Source organism: Crocodylus siamensis, chromosome 3, assembly GCF_052110815.1.
Source record: "Crocodylus siamensis isolate JL-2025a chromosome 3, ASM5211081v1, whole genome shotgun sequence".
In the NCBI taxonomy this organism is placed as follows: Eukaryota; Metazoa; Chordata; order Crocodylia; family Crocodylidae; genus Crocodylus; species Crocodylus siamensis.
In genome coordinates, this window is record NC_143397.1 from 98,613,326 (window position 1) to 98,628,084 (window position 14,759).

The following is a 14,759-nucleotide window of genomic DNA, read 5'->3' on the forward strand; positions in this document are numbered from 1 at the left end:
TTTTATAATTAGCCATTTCTGCAATTCTGAGAAAACACTCCCATGATGAATAGGAAAGCCACAGTTCTTGCACAATGCACGTGTTACCGGTAGAACAAGCAACTTCTCAGATTTTAAAGGGAACACCCAGGATTCAAAAACTTTTATTTGCTTGCTTATTTGTTTTATAGAGTAGGCTTTTTGGACTGGTGATGATCTCTAGAGCAGTTGAAATCAATTGGAGTCATTGGTGTTAACACCCTGACTTGCTAAGTCCTTAATCTGCAGTTTGCATTTTTTTTTCTTTTTTCACATTTATCATCATTCATCTGATTCTGCAGGGATTTTCCTGGTGCTTTCTGCCAAAAGCCACTCTAAGTGTTTTGAGTGTAGTATAAATCTAAAATTAATAAATAATAAAAGCAGCCTATATCAGATTTTGTTTTTCAGAGGTACCTAACAGGTACCAGGCCTTACTCTCTTATCAGCTGTTATACTACCTCTTTTGTTGACAAGTTGAATAACCTAGGGATATTGGCTCACATACAGTACACATGCAAATGATATTTCTTCCATTGTCACTGGTCTTTCTTGTTTCACAGAAAGAAGAGTTAGAAGGAACAGGGTTTTAGGGAAGCTTTTTGTAAAAAAGAACTGATTAAAACATGTTTTCTCTGGTGTAGAGATATCCTGTGGACCACCAGAACCAATTGAGAATGGATTCATTCAAGGGAAGGCGTTCCTATTTGAAGACAATGTTCTCTATGGCTGTAATCCAGGCTTTGAACTGCAGGGACCAACCCGAAGGATTTGCCATGTTAACAAAAAGTGGAATCCCCCTACACCTTCGTGTGTGAGTAAGTACATGTCAGAGTAAGATGAAACCCTTTCTAAAGCAGGTAAAGACTACATAATAGTAAAATGCCATCTTTGGTATATAGTAGCTCTCCCTTGATAGAGATGCACCAGCAATAGGCCAGCAATGGGAAAATTTGGCCCTCAGGAAGGCTTTGCTCTGAATGCTGCTGAGCTAGCTCTCCTCTTGGTTGCACCCTGACATGGCGTGGCATGGGGTTTCACCAGAATAAAAAGAGGAGAACTTGGCCAGTAATGTGTGCTATGTATTGCACTGGGGATATAGAGTCTTGCTGATCACAATGCAGTGATGTCTACACAGTGTCAGTACTGACACAGCCTGGCTGTTCTAATGTCTTGCATCCATATCTCTGAATTTCTGATGCCACAGCAATGGAATATGAGTTATTTCCAGGGACAGGCCTATATATATGCTGTGCACAGCCTATGACTCTATTATTAAGGTTTTATAGCCTGTGCCAACAAACTCTCTTCACCCTTCCTCTTTGGTTTCAAACCCCCTTACCCTCCCATTCTGCTCTTAGTTTGGGCCAATTTCTTGACCCTATCTCTTCCTCAGTTCTGTACAACAGGAGAAGTGAGTGTCTATTTTTTATGCTGCCACATCTGTCCTGTGGAAACATTGAGTCATTTCTCTTTATATATAATTTTTTCAGCCTGTATCTTCTGCATTTCTTGCTAGTAAATTATTATGGGAAGCAGGCTGTGAAACACTACAGAAAAGCATTGAAAACAATTGACTTTGTATAAAAGTTGAGGAAGTTGTGTAAGATCAGAGTGCTCTTCTCTTCTAGGGATAACTTGTGAGCCACATCCATCTGTAGAAAATGCATTGTCTGTCTCCTCGGGAAATGTATACAGAAGTAACATAACTTTTATGTGCAATTTTGGATACCATCTAGTCGGGACTCAGAATATCACATGTCTTGCCAATGGAACATGGAGTAAACCACTCCCATCTTGTGAAGGTAACTTTTACATTCTGTGTGCCAGAAGAGCCATGCTTGTTGGCAAGCTAAATGGGCATTGCGCTACTTGGGAATCAAGTCTCTTTCTGGAAAGGCTCTTCCTTGGAGAAGTCAATTGTACTCATTATATTTTTATTATTATGTATATGGCATGCAGTTAGTGAAATGTATTGTAGCAAACAGCCCCAGTGTAGAGAACCAATATCAAGCCAAAACAGTAGCTAGTGTATAAATGCCTGTGAAAGATGAAAGTTTTTACTTCATAGTGTCACAGGTGCGGCGGCCGTGATCTCACTAGCGCCCCCTGCCATGTCAATCAGGCAATCCAGCACACTCTACTCGCCCGCCACGTCTTTGATGTTATAAGGTTCAATATGGGAGGCTGCCTCTTATCGCCCTGGACACCACGCTAATACTATTCCCCATTCCGAGTGGGGTGCCTCAATGCAACCCTGCCTTATGGGCAGTGCATGCCTCCCCCCTCCCCTTTACCACGCCCCAAGCCTCGCAGCTCTTCCTGGACGTTATCCGGTCCTTAACCTTCTGCGCCCTACCTGGCGCCCCTGGGCTTGGCCCACAACCAGCGCCCTACCTGGCGCCCCTGGTTCCTTGGGATTCCTATTGCTGCGGAAGCCCTCTGGAATCCCTCTTAGACCGCACCCATCTTGGGGTGGCTGTCAATGGTACATGTCCCCCTTTGGGGTGGCTTTATACTGTACGTGCCCCGCCTGGGGCCTCTCTTCAACATGTGCCCGCTCCCACGGCTTCTCAGCACCTTCTCTGGGCCCTAGATAGCCCCTGGGTCACCCTCACCAGGCTAACTGTCTTTGCAGCACCCACCCTAGGCTTCCACTCATGTGGCTCCCACACCTGGAGCCCAACATGAGTCCCTACAGGCTTCACTCTGGTGCTCGGCCCCTTGAGCGGGGTCCTCTGCCCTGCTCAGGCCTCTCACTATCATCCACTCAGGGCTACCCACTGTGCCACCTCAGCACTGAATAGCTGTGCCGCCCCAGGCACCACTCTGTTGCCCACACAGGGCTCTGGGAACCCCCACGCAGCTGGGGAGATCCCGTGAGGCCTCCTCACGCCCCTACAGCCTCACCCGGTCCTCCGGTTTCTCGCTCCGGGGCTTCCCACTGTCCCCTATCAAAGCTGCGCCCTCTACAGCGCCAGGACCCCTTCCCACACTACTGCGGGGTCCCTATGAGGCCTCCTCTGCCCCTTATAGCCTTACCCAGTCCACCAGTCTAACGATAACTAAACCATGAGCCAAACGGCTGCAACATAACAACAAGAAGCCTTCTGGCTTATAACATATGGCCTACGCTTCCTTGGCTCTCTAACCATGCCGTAGCCACTCCGGTGATCATGCTGCAACCATCAGCTCTGCTCTCCCGCAGAACTCCCGCTCCTGCAGCTGCCAGAAGAGAACTGCTCCCTAGGCTCCGGCCTGGGCTGTTTATAAAGGCCCGGCCCTGCCCCCTTACGGTCACATGGCCCGCCCGGTTGCCGCAGCAACCGGCACCTGAGCTGCCCCTGGAGATTGGCAGCTCCACTTCTCCACTTCTAGGAACAGGGCACCTCAGTGCTCCTGTGACACATAGACTTCATAGACATTAGGGCTGGAAGGGGCCTCGGAAGATCCTCGAGTCTGGCCCCTCACCCGAAGGGCAGGATATCAGCTGGGGTCATAGGATCCCAGCAAGATAAGCATCCAATTTACTCTTATCATTGAATCAGACCATTAAAAAAACTTGTGGGAGAACAAATTAATTTTTTCTCAGGGGCTGAGAAGGTCCTGTTGAGAGTTGGTTGGGTTGTTTGTTTTTGTTTATAAATCAGGACAAGTTGGCACTCAGGGGCAAGTATTTCAAAATAACTGTCCCAGGAGTTCATACTTTAATATGCAAACACATTACTTCTCTCTATATACCTTTCTGCAAATTAGTCCACTTGAGTGCTCCTCTTATTCTTGTAACAAACCAGAAAAAGTCACAATCGTGGCTTGTTTGTCTTATAGCAGGGGAGGAAGGCGTATGGAGTGTGGTTGTCAACACCATAGAAAGAAAATGGGGTTGTACTGAGGAATTTGTACCAGTGCCCCACATGACCATGTGAGTGCCAGTTAGGAGCACAAAGGTGAAATGGTCTTTTCCATCATAGGAAGAGCAGATACACCAACACAACCCAGTTTCTTTCCAGCACTGTTGATTTTGCTGTGAACACTTGTTAACAATTGCAGTTGCTACCATGAGTGTGGCATCAGAGTAACTGATAAATAAAGTTCAGGCCTGATATCAGGATATATTAACAAATTTGCTTCGTTCCAGAAACCAGATGTGAAGCACCAGTTTCCTTGGCAAATGGGAAGGCCTTGTATGAAAACAATACTGTGGGCAGCACAGTGGCTTATCACTGCAACAGAGGATTCAGCTTGGAAGGGGAGCCAAGGGCAGAGTGCACAGGGGGTGGAAGTTGGAGTCATCCCATACCTCTGTGCAAACGTGTGTGTTTACTTTAGAATGATGATTCTGTGTTATATTTAAGCATGCTTCAATTCTTCATTCAACCCAGTGGTAGCTAGGGGTAAATCCCTTAATGTTGGGGAAGTTCACCTGGAATTACTATCATGGGTCCATGAGCAGAATTTGTCCCTACAAATTAAAAATTGTGCAGCATGGTTTTCTGTGAAAATTTGCATGTCTCAAGCTAGGTACTCTCATGTGCCTTTTGGGGACATCCCAACATTCTTGATAACAAATCGAATAGTCCTGATGCATGTTAAAATACTGGCATTCTCCTGCAAGTGTTCCTGTGAAAACGAAAGAATGACAATTTCCAGACCCTTGATGAGCCCTGCAGGCTGGATGACATGGCAGGAGGTTGAGTCCTCCTGCTTTAAATGGTTTAAGATATCCACCCCGACAGTCTGATTTTCCATATAAACTCATCTGGCTATACTTTGTCTTAGATCTCCTATATTTGCAGGACACTGGCTGGGTCACCTCATTGGTCTTTAACAAATGACCAGTGTGACTAGTTTCATGGAAGAGACAACAGCCTCTGCTGTAGATAACACACCAATTCTTCCTTGTGAGTTGTCTTGTTGGAGGTGAGTGGGCCTTCTCCTATGTGGAAGGCTAGCAGAGATAAGCCAAAAATTAAACACAAGAGGACTGCAGGTGAACAACAAACTCTTGAATATGTATATATTTCATTTACAGAAGGTAAAGGACAGATTCACTATTGCAGTCCTATGCTTTGCACTGTTCAGTGCCACAAAATACAATGATTTGGTTCTCCTTGACACAAAGGCCCGTGTATGTTATTCTGGCAGTGTAGAATCCTTTATATTGGCCTAGGTAAAATCCTTACCCTATTCAGATTGAAGATAGTTCTTCCACCAACTTCAGCAGAGACATGATTTCCCTCCCTTCCCCGCATCAAGTGTGGTATAAATTGATGTTATCATAATGGAGAATGGGACCCTTTAGCAGTATTTCACAACTCTCCTAAATCTATAGCTGTATAAAATGAAATGTGTGCAAAAAGTCTACTTGTGCTGACCTTTTAAAGCAGAAATACTTTAAAAATGTATTTTTATTTTCCCACTTGAACAGCAAATCCTTGCCCTGTACCTTTCATAATTCCTGAGAATGCCCTCCTGTCTGAGGTGGATTTTTATGTTGGTCAGAAAGTATCTATCAGATGCAGGGAGGGCTACCAACTTAGAGGACAAGCCGTGATCACCTGTAACCCAGATGAGACCTGGACACCAACAAAAGCTAAATGTGAAAGTAAGTGTCTGATAAAGACCAGGCTGAGGCACTATTCCCTGAGTACCCTTTGACTTGTCCTGTGCTGGTGGGTAGCCCAGATGGCAAAGCCCAGTATTACTCTTTTAATGGCAGCTTTTAAGCTGGTTTGACTATTGGGAACAGATAAACAGCACTGAGATATGGCTGCTGTGCTCATTATATACTTTCACTTTTGTGTTTGCTACTAGGTGCTATAGAACCCCTAGTCCCTGGCCATACCTTCTTTGTGTTTCCTATGTCCAGTGCTCTGTCTAGTGCAAGAGCAGAGGTCTGTTCGCACTGCTGAGCGCTGCATGCACATCCTCCACACCAGGCAGAACCCTTGCTCCACAGGTGCTGAGTTTTGCTCACCGTGTTCCCCTTGGCAGCCTGGGGCTGACTGCAAGCATGAACCCTAACTAAATGGGGATGTTGGGCACTGTATTGGCAATTATTTCCAAGACATCACAGCTTCTCTATCTATTGTAACTTATGATCTCTCTTCAGGGATTTCTTGTGGCCCCCCTGCTCACATAGAAAATGCACTGGCACGTGGGACTTTTTATCAGTATGGAGACATGATCACCTACTCATGCTACAGTGGCTATATGCTGGAGGGGTCGCTGAGGAGTGTTTGTTTAGAAAATGGAACCTGGACAACACCACCTGCTTGCAAAGGTAAGTCTCTTTAATTAGCTGTGCCCAGCCATGGCAGTCTTGAACTGCAGTCCAAGCCTGTAGGCTGTGGACAAACAAAAATGTTTAGCTGCTTTAAAAGGGGAAGGAGAGAGGCTGCTACAGAGCATGCAGACCATCTCGTGCTACCCACAAAAAAACCTGATTTCAGGATGCCAAAAGCAAAACCCTCATTGAGTTCAATGTGCACCAATTTCACCCACAGTAATAAGTGCAAACTCACCCCTATTCTACAGTACTGCTTTGCCTCCCCTGGAAAAAAGGTTTTTTTTCCAGCCTTGGTTGTTCCTGGAGTTCTTTACTCAATGATTCTGTATCCTCTGTATCTCAAGTCAATGACTAGATTCCCTTTCCACCAAGAGTAAAATACACTTGTTATAATCAAGAGAGGGGAGAAGTCACCTGCTAAGAGTGGGGTTCTTCAGACAAACACTGCCAGCCTGTGACATTACTGCACCTACAGAAAAATTAGCTTTTTATCTTTAAAAGGCAGGTGGAAGATACAAATAGTGCCTATTTTGTCATTGTTACTGAGCTCTGAGTGTTTATGAATACTGTCTTCAGGGAGCCATGAAGGGACAAATTGATACAACTTACAGAAAAAATATGCACTGAGCACTAAGGAATCATCACAGCATTAGTGTCACATCATGTCAGGCAGTATAAAAACAGAAGTATAAGAACCAGGTGGTCTTTTGCTAAGGCTAAGTCTTTCATGGCAAATGTGTGTGTTCTCATATGTGCACTTGTGTGCCAAAATACCCACGCTGTAGCAAATAGTGAAGTAAGGTATTTGCATGCATTCAGTAGTTAGATATCCACATTCCCATTTATACTATATTAGCAGTAATTGACCATACCCGTGTTTGCTTGTAAAGTTGTATATTTGCTTAGGAATCTAGAATTGATGTGTCCAAAAGATTTGAGCAATGATGTTCTTGCAGATGAAGACAGAACTGTCCACTCCAAGAGCGGAAGTTTTGTCAGCACATACATATTTGTGTGTACATATTCTTATGTACACATGTGCCTACAATACCTAGATATGTGTATATACTATATACCATAATTAAAAAGTATTTCTCCACTGAGGATTCAGATTTTACCAACAGTTACCTAAATGTGGTATCCAAGATGTCACAATTCTTGCCTTTCAGTAAAATAATAAAATCTGTTTGTACAGAAACTCATCCATGCATCCAAACTGGTAGCTGCAAGGCAAGACAAGGACTCGTATACAAATTTGCCCTTAGCTGGAATAGGCATTTATCTGTGTGTACAGGTTTACTAGTTGGAGGACCAATCAGTGTGCCAGATTTTGAAAATATAGCCCTTCTGTCTGCAGCCCCCAAGAGCCCATGGCATAATGGACTGTTGCTCTCAGGACTTGACTCCTCTCCCCAGAAAGCTTCCAGCTGTTATTTCTCCCCTGCTGACTCACAGGAAGCCAGCACTCCAAATGTCAATCTGAAAATCTGATATGAGTTGTTTACCTTGCTTTGCATACAGTACATGAAGCACAGCATACCATCTGCATCCTTGATGTTCTGTGCATCAAAATACCACCTATTCAAAAGCTTCCATGTGTACCATATTACAATATTATTAACACAGAAAAAAATCCCAAATAAAAACCTAAAAATCTGTAACAAGGGAGGAAAACACCCAGAAAAAGTAAAAGCAGCAAGAAATTAAATGATTTAAAATAAAAGAAAAACATCTTTAGTGGTATTTTAAGGAATGCAAAAATGAGAGGTAGCAGTGATCTCCAGAAATGTAGAACCTCCTGGAAAAGAGCAAGCCCAAGTCATCTGGCTGTTTCCAGTCTTTGGACATGATTGCAATCTAGTTTCGCCCCAGCTGTACAACAGGATAGCTCAGCTTCTTTCCATGCAGTTGCTCCTGATGTGCACAAGTATATCTGAGACCTAACACCTGCCCCCTTATCATGACAGTTAGAAAGTCCAATCCCACCTGTCCCAGATCATTAAGAGCAACATGCCCTCCCTAAGATAAACTAGTAACATGTTATTTATGGAAGTGTGGACTGAAAGCAGAAATCCTGAGGCATGCCCACTGTCACTCAAACAAAGCTCCTGAGACACAAGAGCTGCTGTGTCCAAGACATAGTAGTCTTGTTGCTACTGTATTGGCATTGGAGACCAAAGTTGTGGGGTCAGTTGCCAGCTCTTCCCATAAGTAACTCAGTTCCCTTTTCTGGGTCTCAGTTCTCTATTTGGGAAGTGGAACATAATAGTTCCTTCCTCTCCACCCTTTCTTTAGATTGCTAACTCCTTGGGATAGAAGTTCTACTAAGCAAAAATGGCCTCAGTTATTTTGACTCTCTTTAATAATCCCCATTTGGTGCACTTCTATGATACAAATACTTCTGCAAGTGATAATGAACTTTGTGAACAGAATTCCTTGACAAGTTGGGATGTCCAGCTGTAAGACCTGCACTCTGAGGGAGGTTTGCTTTGGTAACCTCAGATTCAGTGGCTGACAGCAGTCCACCCTTTAGGTTACAAAGCAGTGAATTGTTTTGATGGTGTCCAAAGCTAAAAGAAGCGTATGCAATTTAGGAATGTTTCACAGATGGAAAAGTTACTCCTGAAAACCAGGGATTCCACATCTGTCATACTGTTGCCTTGGGATTGCAAAGGAGCATTATCAAAATACATAAAAGGTGGAATGGAGGGCCCAGCAGCAAAGGAGAGCTTTATTTTAAAGTGCCTATGTGACCTAGGAATGTATTGCCATCAAAATATTTAAACACCTAAGAGTGTAGACACACATTACAACTGAATTGTTTTTAAATATCACAAAGCCCTAGCTGGGGATGGCCCTGCTTTAAGCAGGTGGTTGGACAAGATGACCTCCTGAGGTCCCTTCCAACCCTAACTTTCTATTATTCTGTGACTCAGAAGCCTAAAACTCATTTATAAGGGCAGCTTTAGCACTTAAGAGCTGAACTTTAATTGAACATGAGAGACAGATAGAATGGGTGTGATATTCAAAAAACAAAAAGGTGGCTGGTTGACACGCATCTTGTTAGTGTCATGATTCCGCCTTCGCTTTGCTTTATGTTTTGATATATGTGTGCGCGCGCGTGTGTGTGTGTGTGTCAATGCACATACACATTTTAATATTTTAAACACCCTGACAAAACCAAAAGTTTGCTGCATACTGATTAACAATCCTCTATCCCTCTACTTCCCTCCCCCAAGTATATGATGTTTGAGAGGTGAAGGGGTGAATTCCTGTTCCATTACACAATAGTCTACACATAGTAATACTAAACAAATTAATGCAACATGATAATAGTTCCCCTCCTCCTTTCACGTAAAAAGAAGAAACTAAAAAGGTCCATAGATGTTGTGAGAGAAAGAGCCAGTGTTTTCCAGATGCATTTCAAAGTGCTCTTTCAGAACGCTTGTAAAAATTATGCGGGATATTTGTCTAACAAAGGGCCTACGGTGTCTGAGGTTTTGATCAACATCAGAAGCAACATGAAAGCAACCTACATAATGACTCACATGGTATTTGTTGCTGTTGGCACCTCTGGTTGGTCATTAAGCTCCCAACCCTGCATCAGATGTTCTAATCTAATTATACAGGTTAGTTAATCTGAAGGATCTAATTAAAAAAAACAGTCTTTATTTGGGATTGGGAGTGAGATAATCCACATCGTTACTTGCCTGAACTGTTCCTAGTTGAAGATTATGTGCATGATTCCGATCTCAGTGATAGTCTCAGGTAACTCCTTTGAGCACAGTGGAATTAAACCAGCATAAAACTGGTGAGTGAGAGCACATTGAGGCTCTCAATTGGGGAGCCAGGCCAGTATCTTTGTAGTTCACAACCTGCCAACCAGCAAGTTGGTTCCCAGCCACCAACATCTCCAAAGAAATATAGAAATTGGAGAGAGTCCAGCAGAAGGCAACAAAAATGGTGAGGGGGCTGTGGGATTTATGAGGAGAGGCTGAGGGACCTGGGATTGTAAGGATGGTTAGGATGGAGCTAAACTGTTCTCAGTGGTGACTGACAACAGAACAAAGAGCAATGGTCTCAAGTTGCAGCGAAGGAAATTTAGGTTGGATATTAGGAAAAACTTTCTCACAAGGAGGATAGTAAAGCAGTGGAACAGGTTACCCAGAGAGATTACCCAGAGCAGTTTTTAAGACCCAGATAGACAAAGCCTTGGCTGGAATGATCTAGTTAGGAATTGTCCTGCTTTGGGCAGAGGGTTGGACTAGATGACCTCCTGAGGTCCCTTCCAACCCTCATTTTCTATGATTCTAAGTGGAAAACAGAGAACTAGTCAGAAAGGCATAAGGAAAACAGTGCAAGATGTTTGAAATGGCATCATTTGAAATTCCTGAATACAAAATGAGCAGTTTGTAACTTATGCTTTGCTGGTCAACGTTTATCCCACTTGACAGATTGCAGTGTTACTAACAGTCACCAGATGGCAATACTACAAATAGTTTCATTAGGTTTACTTAACTGGCTGCCTGAGCAGTTAGTTTTAGATTCTGCTCTTAGATGGGCAGAAACCAGCAAAAAAGGATGATGCCAGGAAGTCAACAAACAGGAGGCAGGAAACAGGCAATTTAGGAACCAGGAAATGGAGCAAACAGGCAGGAACCAGGAATTGGGAAACTGGGACTCAACAGGCAGAAGATCAGGAACAAGAAGTCAGAAGCCCAATCAGGAACAAGAAGTCAGAAGCCCAAGGCTAGAGAGAGAGAAAGAGGTATCTCTCCTGTTGAATAGCCTGCTGGGCTCTCAAAGGGTGGCTGCATATAATCAGATGTCCATTATTAAGCAGGCAATTGGTGTCAGCTAGAAGTAGGCCACTGACATCCAGGCCCAGTCAGGTAACCAGGAATTTAGCTTGCCTGCTGCTCCAACTCCTGACATGGTTTCAAAGGGACGATGATTGATTCCCTCAAGGCCATAGAAAAGTATCTAAGAACAGAAGCCAAGGCCTGATTCTCCTTATTTACTTTGGCTCCATACCAGTATAACTCCCTAGAGTTCATCTTCATGCGTACTGGCATGGCAGAAGAATCAGATCCTGGGTCATCTAACCTTCAGCCTCAGGTCTTAATCAAAATACTGTCCTTTCTGTCCTCTTGCCTGGTCTCACGAGTACCTATCCTTATAGCAGAGATGCACAGAGACAGGCCTTGTTTGACCCTTACTTGACACAGTGGGACTTATATCATCATGTAGCTGCAGTTTTTGGCACTTGTGCAGCTTTCAGATTCCATTTTTTCTCACACAAGACTCTCACCCTGTGCTTTCAAAGCATGCTGCACTCTGGCATGTTAGGAGTCAGGTCAGGATTAAAACCACAACCAGCATTTGTTTGATACTGAAGGATGAGGAACTCCCCATCTTTTAACCTGGTAGCCTAGTGGAATATAAAACATGTGCACACAGGGCTAATACTGTCTTTTTCATACAGAATGTCAGAACCGGTGCAGGCTACAAACTCAAGAGGGAGCAAACCTCTACTTGGGACCCTGAATTACAGAGGTGTGACAACTCTGTAGTACTAAAAACAACTGTATTTCTTTCACCAGCAACAGAATTAACAAGAGCACATATCAGAGCCCATTCTTATTAGAAATTTGGGACTCCAAATATCATTAAACCAACTTTGTTTATACAACCCCATTTTACTTACCTGCATACATAACGTTAATGTAGGACATCACCCAGGTGTTGTGTGGATCACAGGAAGTTCCACAGATTTACATGTTAGACCTGCTAAAGGAATCTTTATTTTAAATTGTGTTTTATGAGCTTCCTCATTGAAATTTTACCAGTGCATGGAAAATTGAAGTTGCCCATTATTTCACAGTGATGTACATGTGGTGATCAATGACCCAGGTTGCTGTTAATGCCTCTCTAACTAGAGCTGTATAAAATGTTTGTTATAAGAACCCAAACTATGAAAAACTTTCAAGGTGTTTCAAGTTTCTTGTCATAAGGCTTGAAAAAGTTTTAGGCAAAAATTGCCCTAATTTCAAGGGAATTCAGTTTCTGATTTCAAACAGGAACTATATAAAATGTATAGCTTTGTGTGGTTTGATCACAAGACTCCATTAAACTTTTAGCTGTTCCTGCAGAAATTCAGGATTCAACTCAGAATAGTTGAGCAGTATTGTACTATATAAAATGGGTGTTTATATTTAGTCCTAAAAGTGAATCACATTTTGAGGTATCTAAACCCTAAAACTGCATTTTATTCAACATAATTATTGAAGATGGGCTAAGTATAACAGTTTGGTGTGCTTCGTAATGTTACCTTTTGTTCTTAACTAATTAGACCTAATAATGTTTATTTTTGTACTGTGGGAGAATCAGAAGCTTCTGTCTGATAAAATCTCTAGTATGTCCCATATACACCCAAGACAAGGGTAATTTCTGCTCCGGAAATATTACAGTTTAAATCATAGAATCATAGAAGTAGGGTCGGAAGGGACCTTATAGATCTTCAAGTCAGACCCCCTTGCCAGGGCAGGAGAAAAAACTGGGCTCAAATGATCCCAGCTAGGTAGGCATCAAGCCTCCTCTTAAAGACCCCCAGGGTAGGAGCCAGCACCACTTCCCTTGGAAGTTGGTTCCAGATCCTCGCCGCCCTAACCGTGAAGTAGTTCTTACGGATGTCTAATCTAAACCTACTCTCCAACAACTTGTGGCCGTTATTCCTTGTTATGCCAGGGGACGCTAGGGGAAACAAGGTCTCTCCCAAACCCTTCTGGTCCCCCCTAGTGAGTTTATAGACTGTCACCATCTCTTGTGAAGGCTGAACAGGTTCAGGTTTCGCAGTCTCTCATTGTAGGGTCTGCCCTGTAGTCCCCAGATCATTCGGGTAGTCCTCCTCTGGATCCTCTCAGTGTTATCCACATTGCTCCTGAAGTGGGGCACACAGAACTGGACACAGTACTCCAGCTGCGGCCTGACCAGTGTTGCATAGAGGGGGAGGATCACCTCCTTGGCCCTACTTGAGATGCACCTGTGGAGGCATGACAAGGTCCAGTTAGCCCTGCCAACCGTGACCTCGCATTGTCAGCCCATGTTCATCTTGGAGTCAGTAATGACTCCAAGATCCCTTTCTGCCTCTGTGCTCTCAAGAAGGGAGTTTCCCATCATATAAGTGTGCTGCTGGTTACTACTGCCCAAGTGTAGCACCCTGCACTTGTCAGTATTAAAACGCATCCTGTTTTTGCTAGCCCACCCCTGTAACCTGTCCAAGTCTTGCTGCAGTCTTTCCCTCCCTACTAGCATGCTCACCTCACCCCAAATTTTGGTATCATCAGCGAATTTGAACAGGGTGCTTTTCACCCCGTCATCCAAATCACTGATAAAGAGATTGAACAGCGCAGGCCCAAGGGCTGAGCCCTTGGGGACTCCGCTGCCCTAATGAAACCGTACTGGTTGCCCTTGAGCATCATCTCTGAGGCCGGCCCCTCACAGATGTACTCCATGATGATCTTCTCAAAGAGTTTCCCTAGGATTGAGGTAAGACCGATGGGCCTATAGTTGCCTGGATCCTCCCTTCTCCCTTTTTTAAAGATGGGGACCATGTTGGCTACCTTCCAATCATCCGGCACCTGGCCTGAGCACCACAAGCACTCATAAGGCCATGCCAAGGGCCCTGCAATAACCCCTGCTAGCTCTCTCACCACCCTGGGGTGGAGAGCATCTGGACCCGCTGATTTGAACACGTCCAGCCCCTCCAGAAGCTCTCTAACCTGGTCTTCCCCAACCTGAGGTCTGGAGGCGTTCCCCTCGAGTCCGTCTTGCATCACAGTGGGAAAGTCCCGGTCCCTGCCCAAGAAAACAGAGGTGAAGAATTGGTTAAAGATATCTGCTTTCTCCTCTGGCGCAACCACCAGATTGCCCAGAGGATCTTGCAGGGGCCCCACATTTCCCGGTGCTTTCTTCATCGTCCCTATATATTTGAAAAAGGACTTTTTGTTATCTTTGATCTTGGACGCTAGTCCTAGCTCTATGTCTGCCTTAGCTTTCCTGACAGCCCCCCTACAGGCCCGAGCAGAGGAGATATACTCCTCTTTGGAGATAGCACCCCCCTTCCACCGGGCCTATGCTGCCTTTTTGGCAATCAGGCATTCACGGACGCCCTTGGTGAGCCAGGGGGGTTTTCGGGCACTCCTGCCCACCTTGCTTTTTGTTGGGATGGTCACCCCTTGGGCCCTGAGTATCGTCTCCTTAAGGAACGACCACTCATCTTGGGCACTGAGTTCCCCTACCCCTGAAATAATTCACATCAATTTTTCAAAGTTTTGTAGTGAGTGTGTAGTTTTGTGTAGGTATGTTAGTAAGTGTGTAGTTTTGTGTAGGTATGGCACACAGATATTGACACAATTCATTATTTTTCATCAGAATAATGCAATAAAAACCA

At 44.2% G+C, this 14,759-nt stretch overlaps 1 protein-coding gene across 3 annotated transcripts in view; it reads left to right on the top strand.

The window, feature by feature from the left end:
- The window catches only part of SVEP1 (sushi, von Willebrand factor type A, EGF and pentraxin domain containing 1), a 190,731-nt gene that overhangs the window by 161,624 nt on the left and 14,348 nt on the right, over positions 1–14,759 (top strand). For 2 of the 3 annotated variants that reach the window (XM_090038830.1, XM_090038831.1), the window contains 5 exons: positions 663–836; positions 1,650–1,823; positions 4,157–4,330; positions 5,447–5,623; positions 6,131–6,301. In XM_090038830.1, the coding sequence (XP_089894956.1) occupies positions 663–836; positions 1,650–1,823; positions 4,157–4,330; positions 5,447–5,623; positions 6,131–6,301 (870 nt within the window). Of the gene's footprint in view, positions 1–662; positions 837–1,649; positions 1,824–4,156; positions 4,333–5,446; positions 5,624–6,130; positions 6,302–14,759 lie in introns of those variants that run through there. The other variant, XM_090038832.1, reaches the window with a different exon arrangement.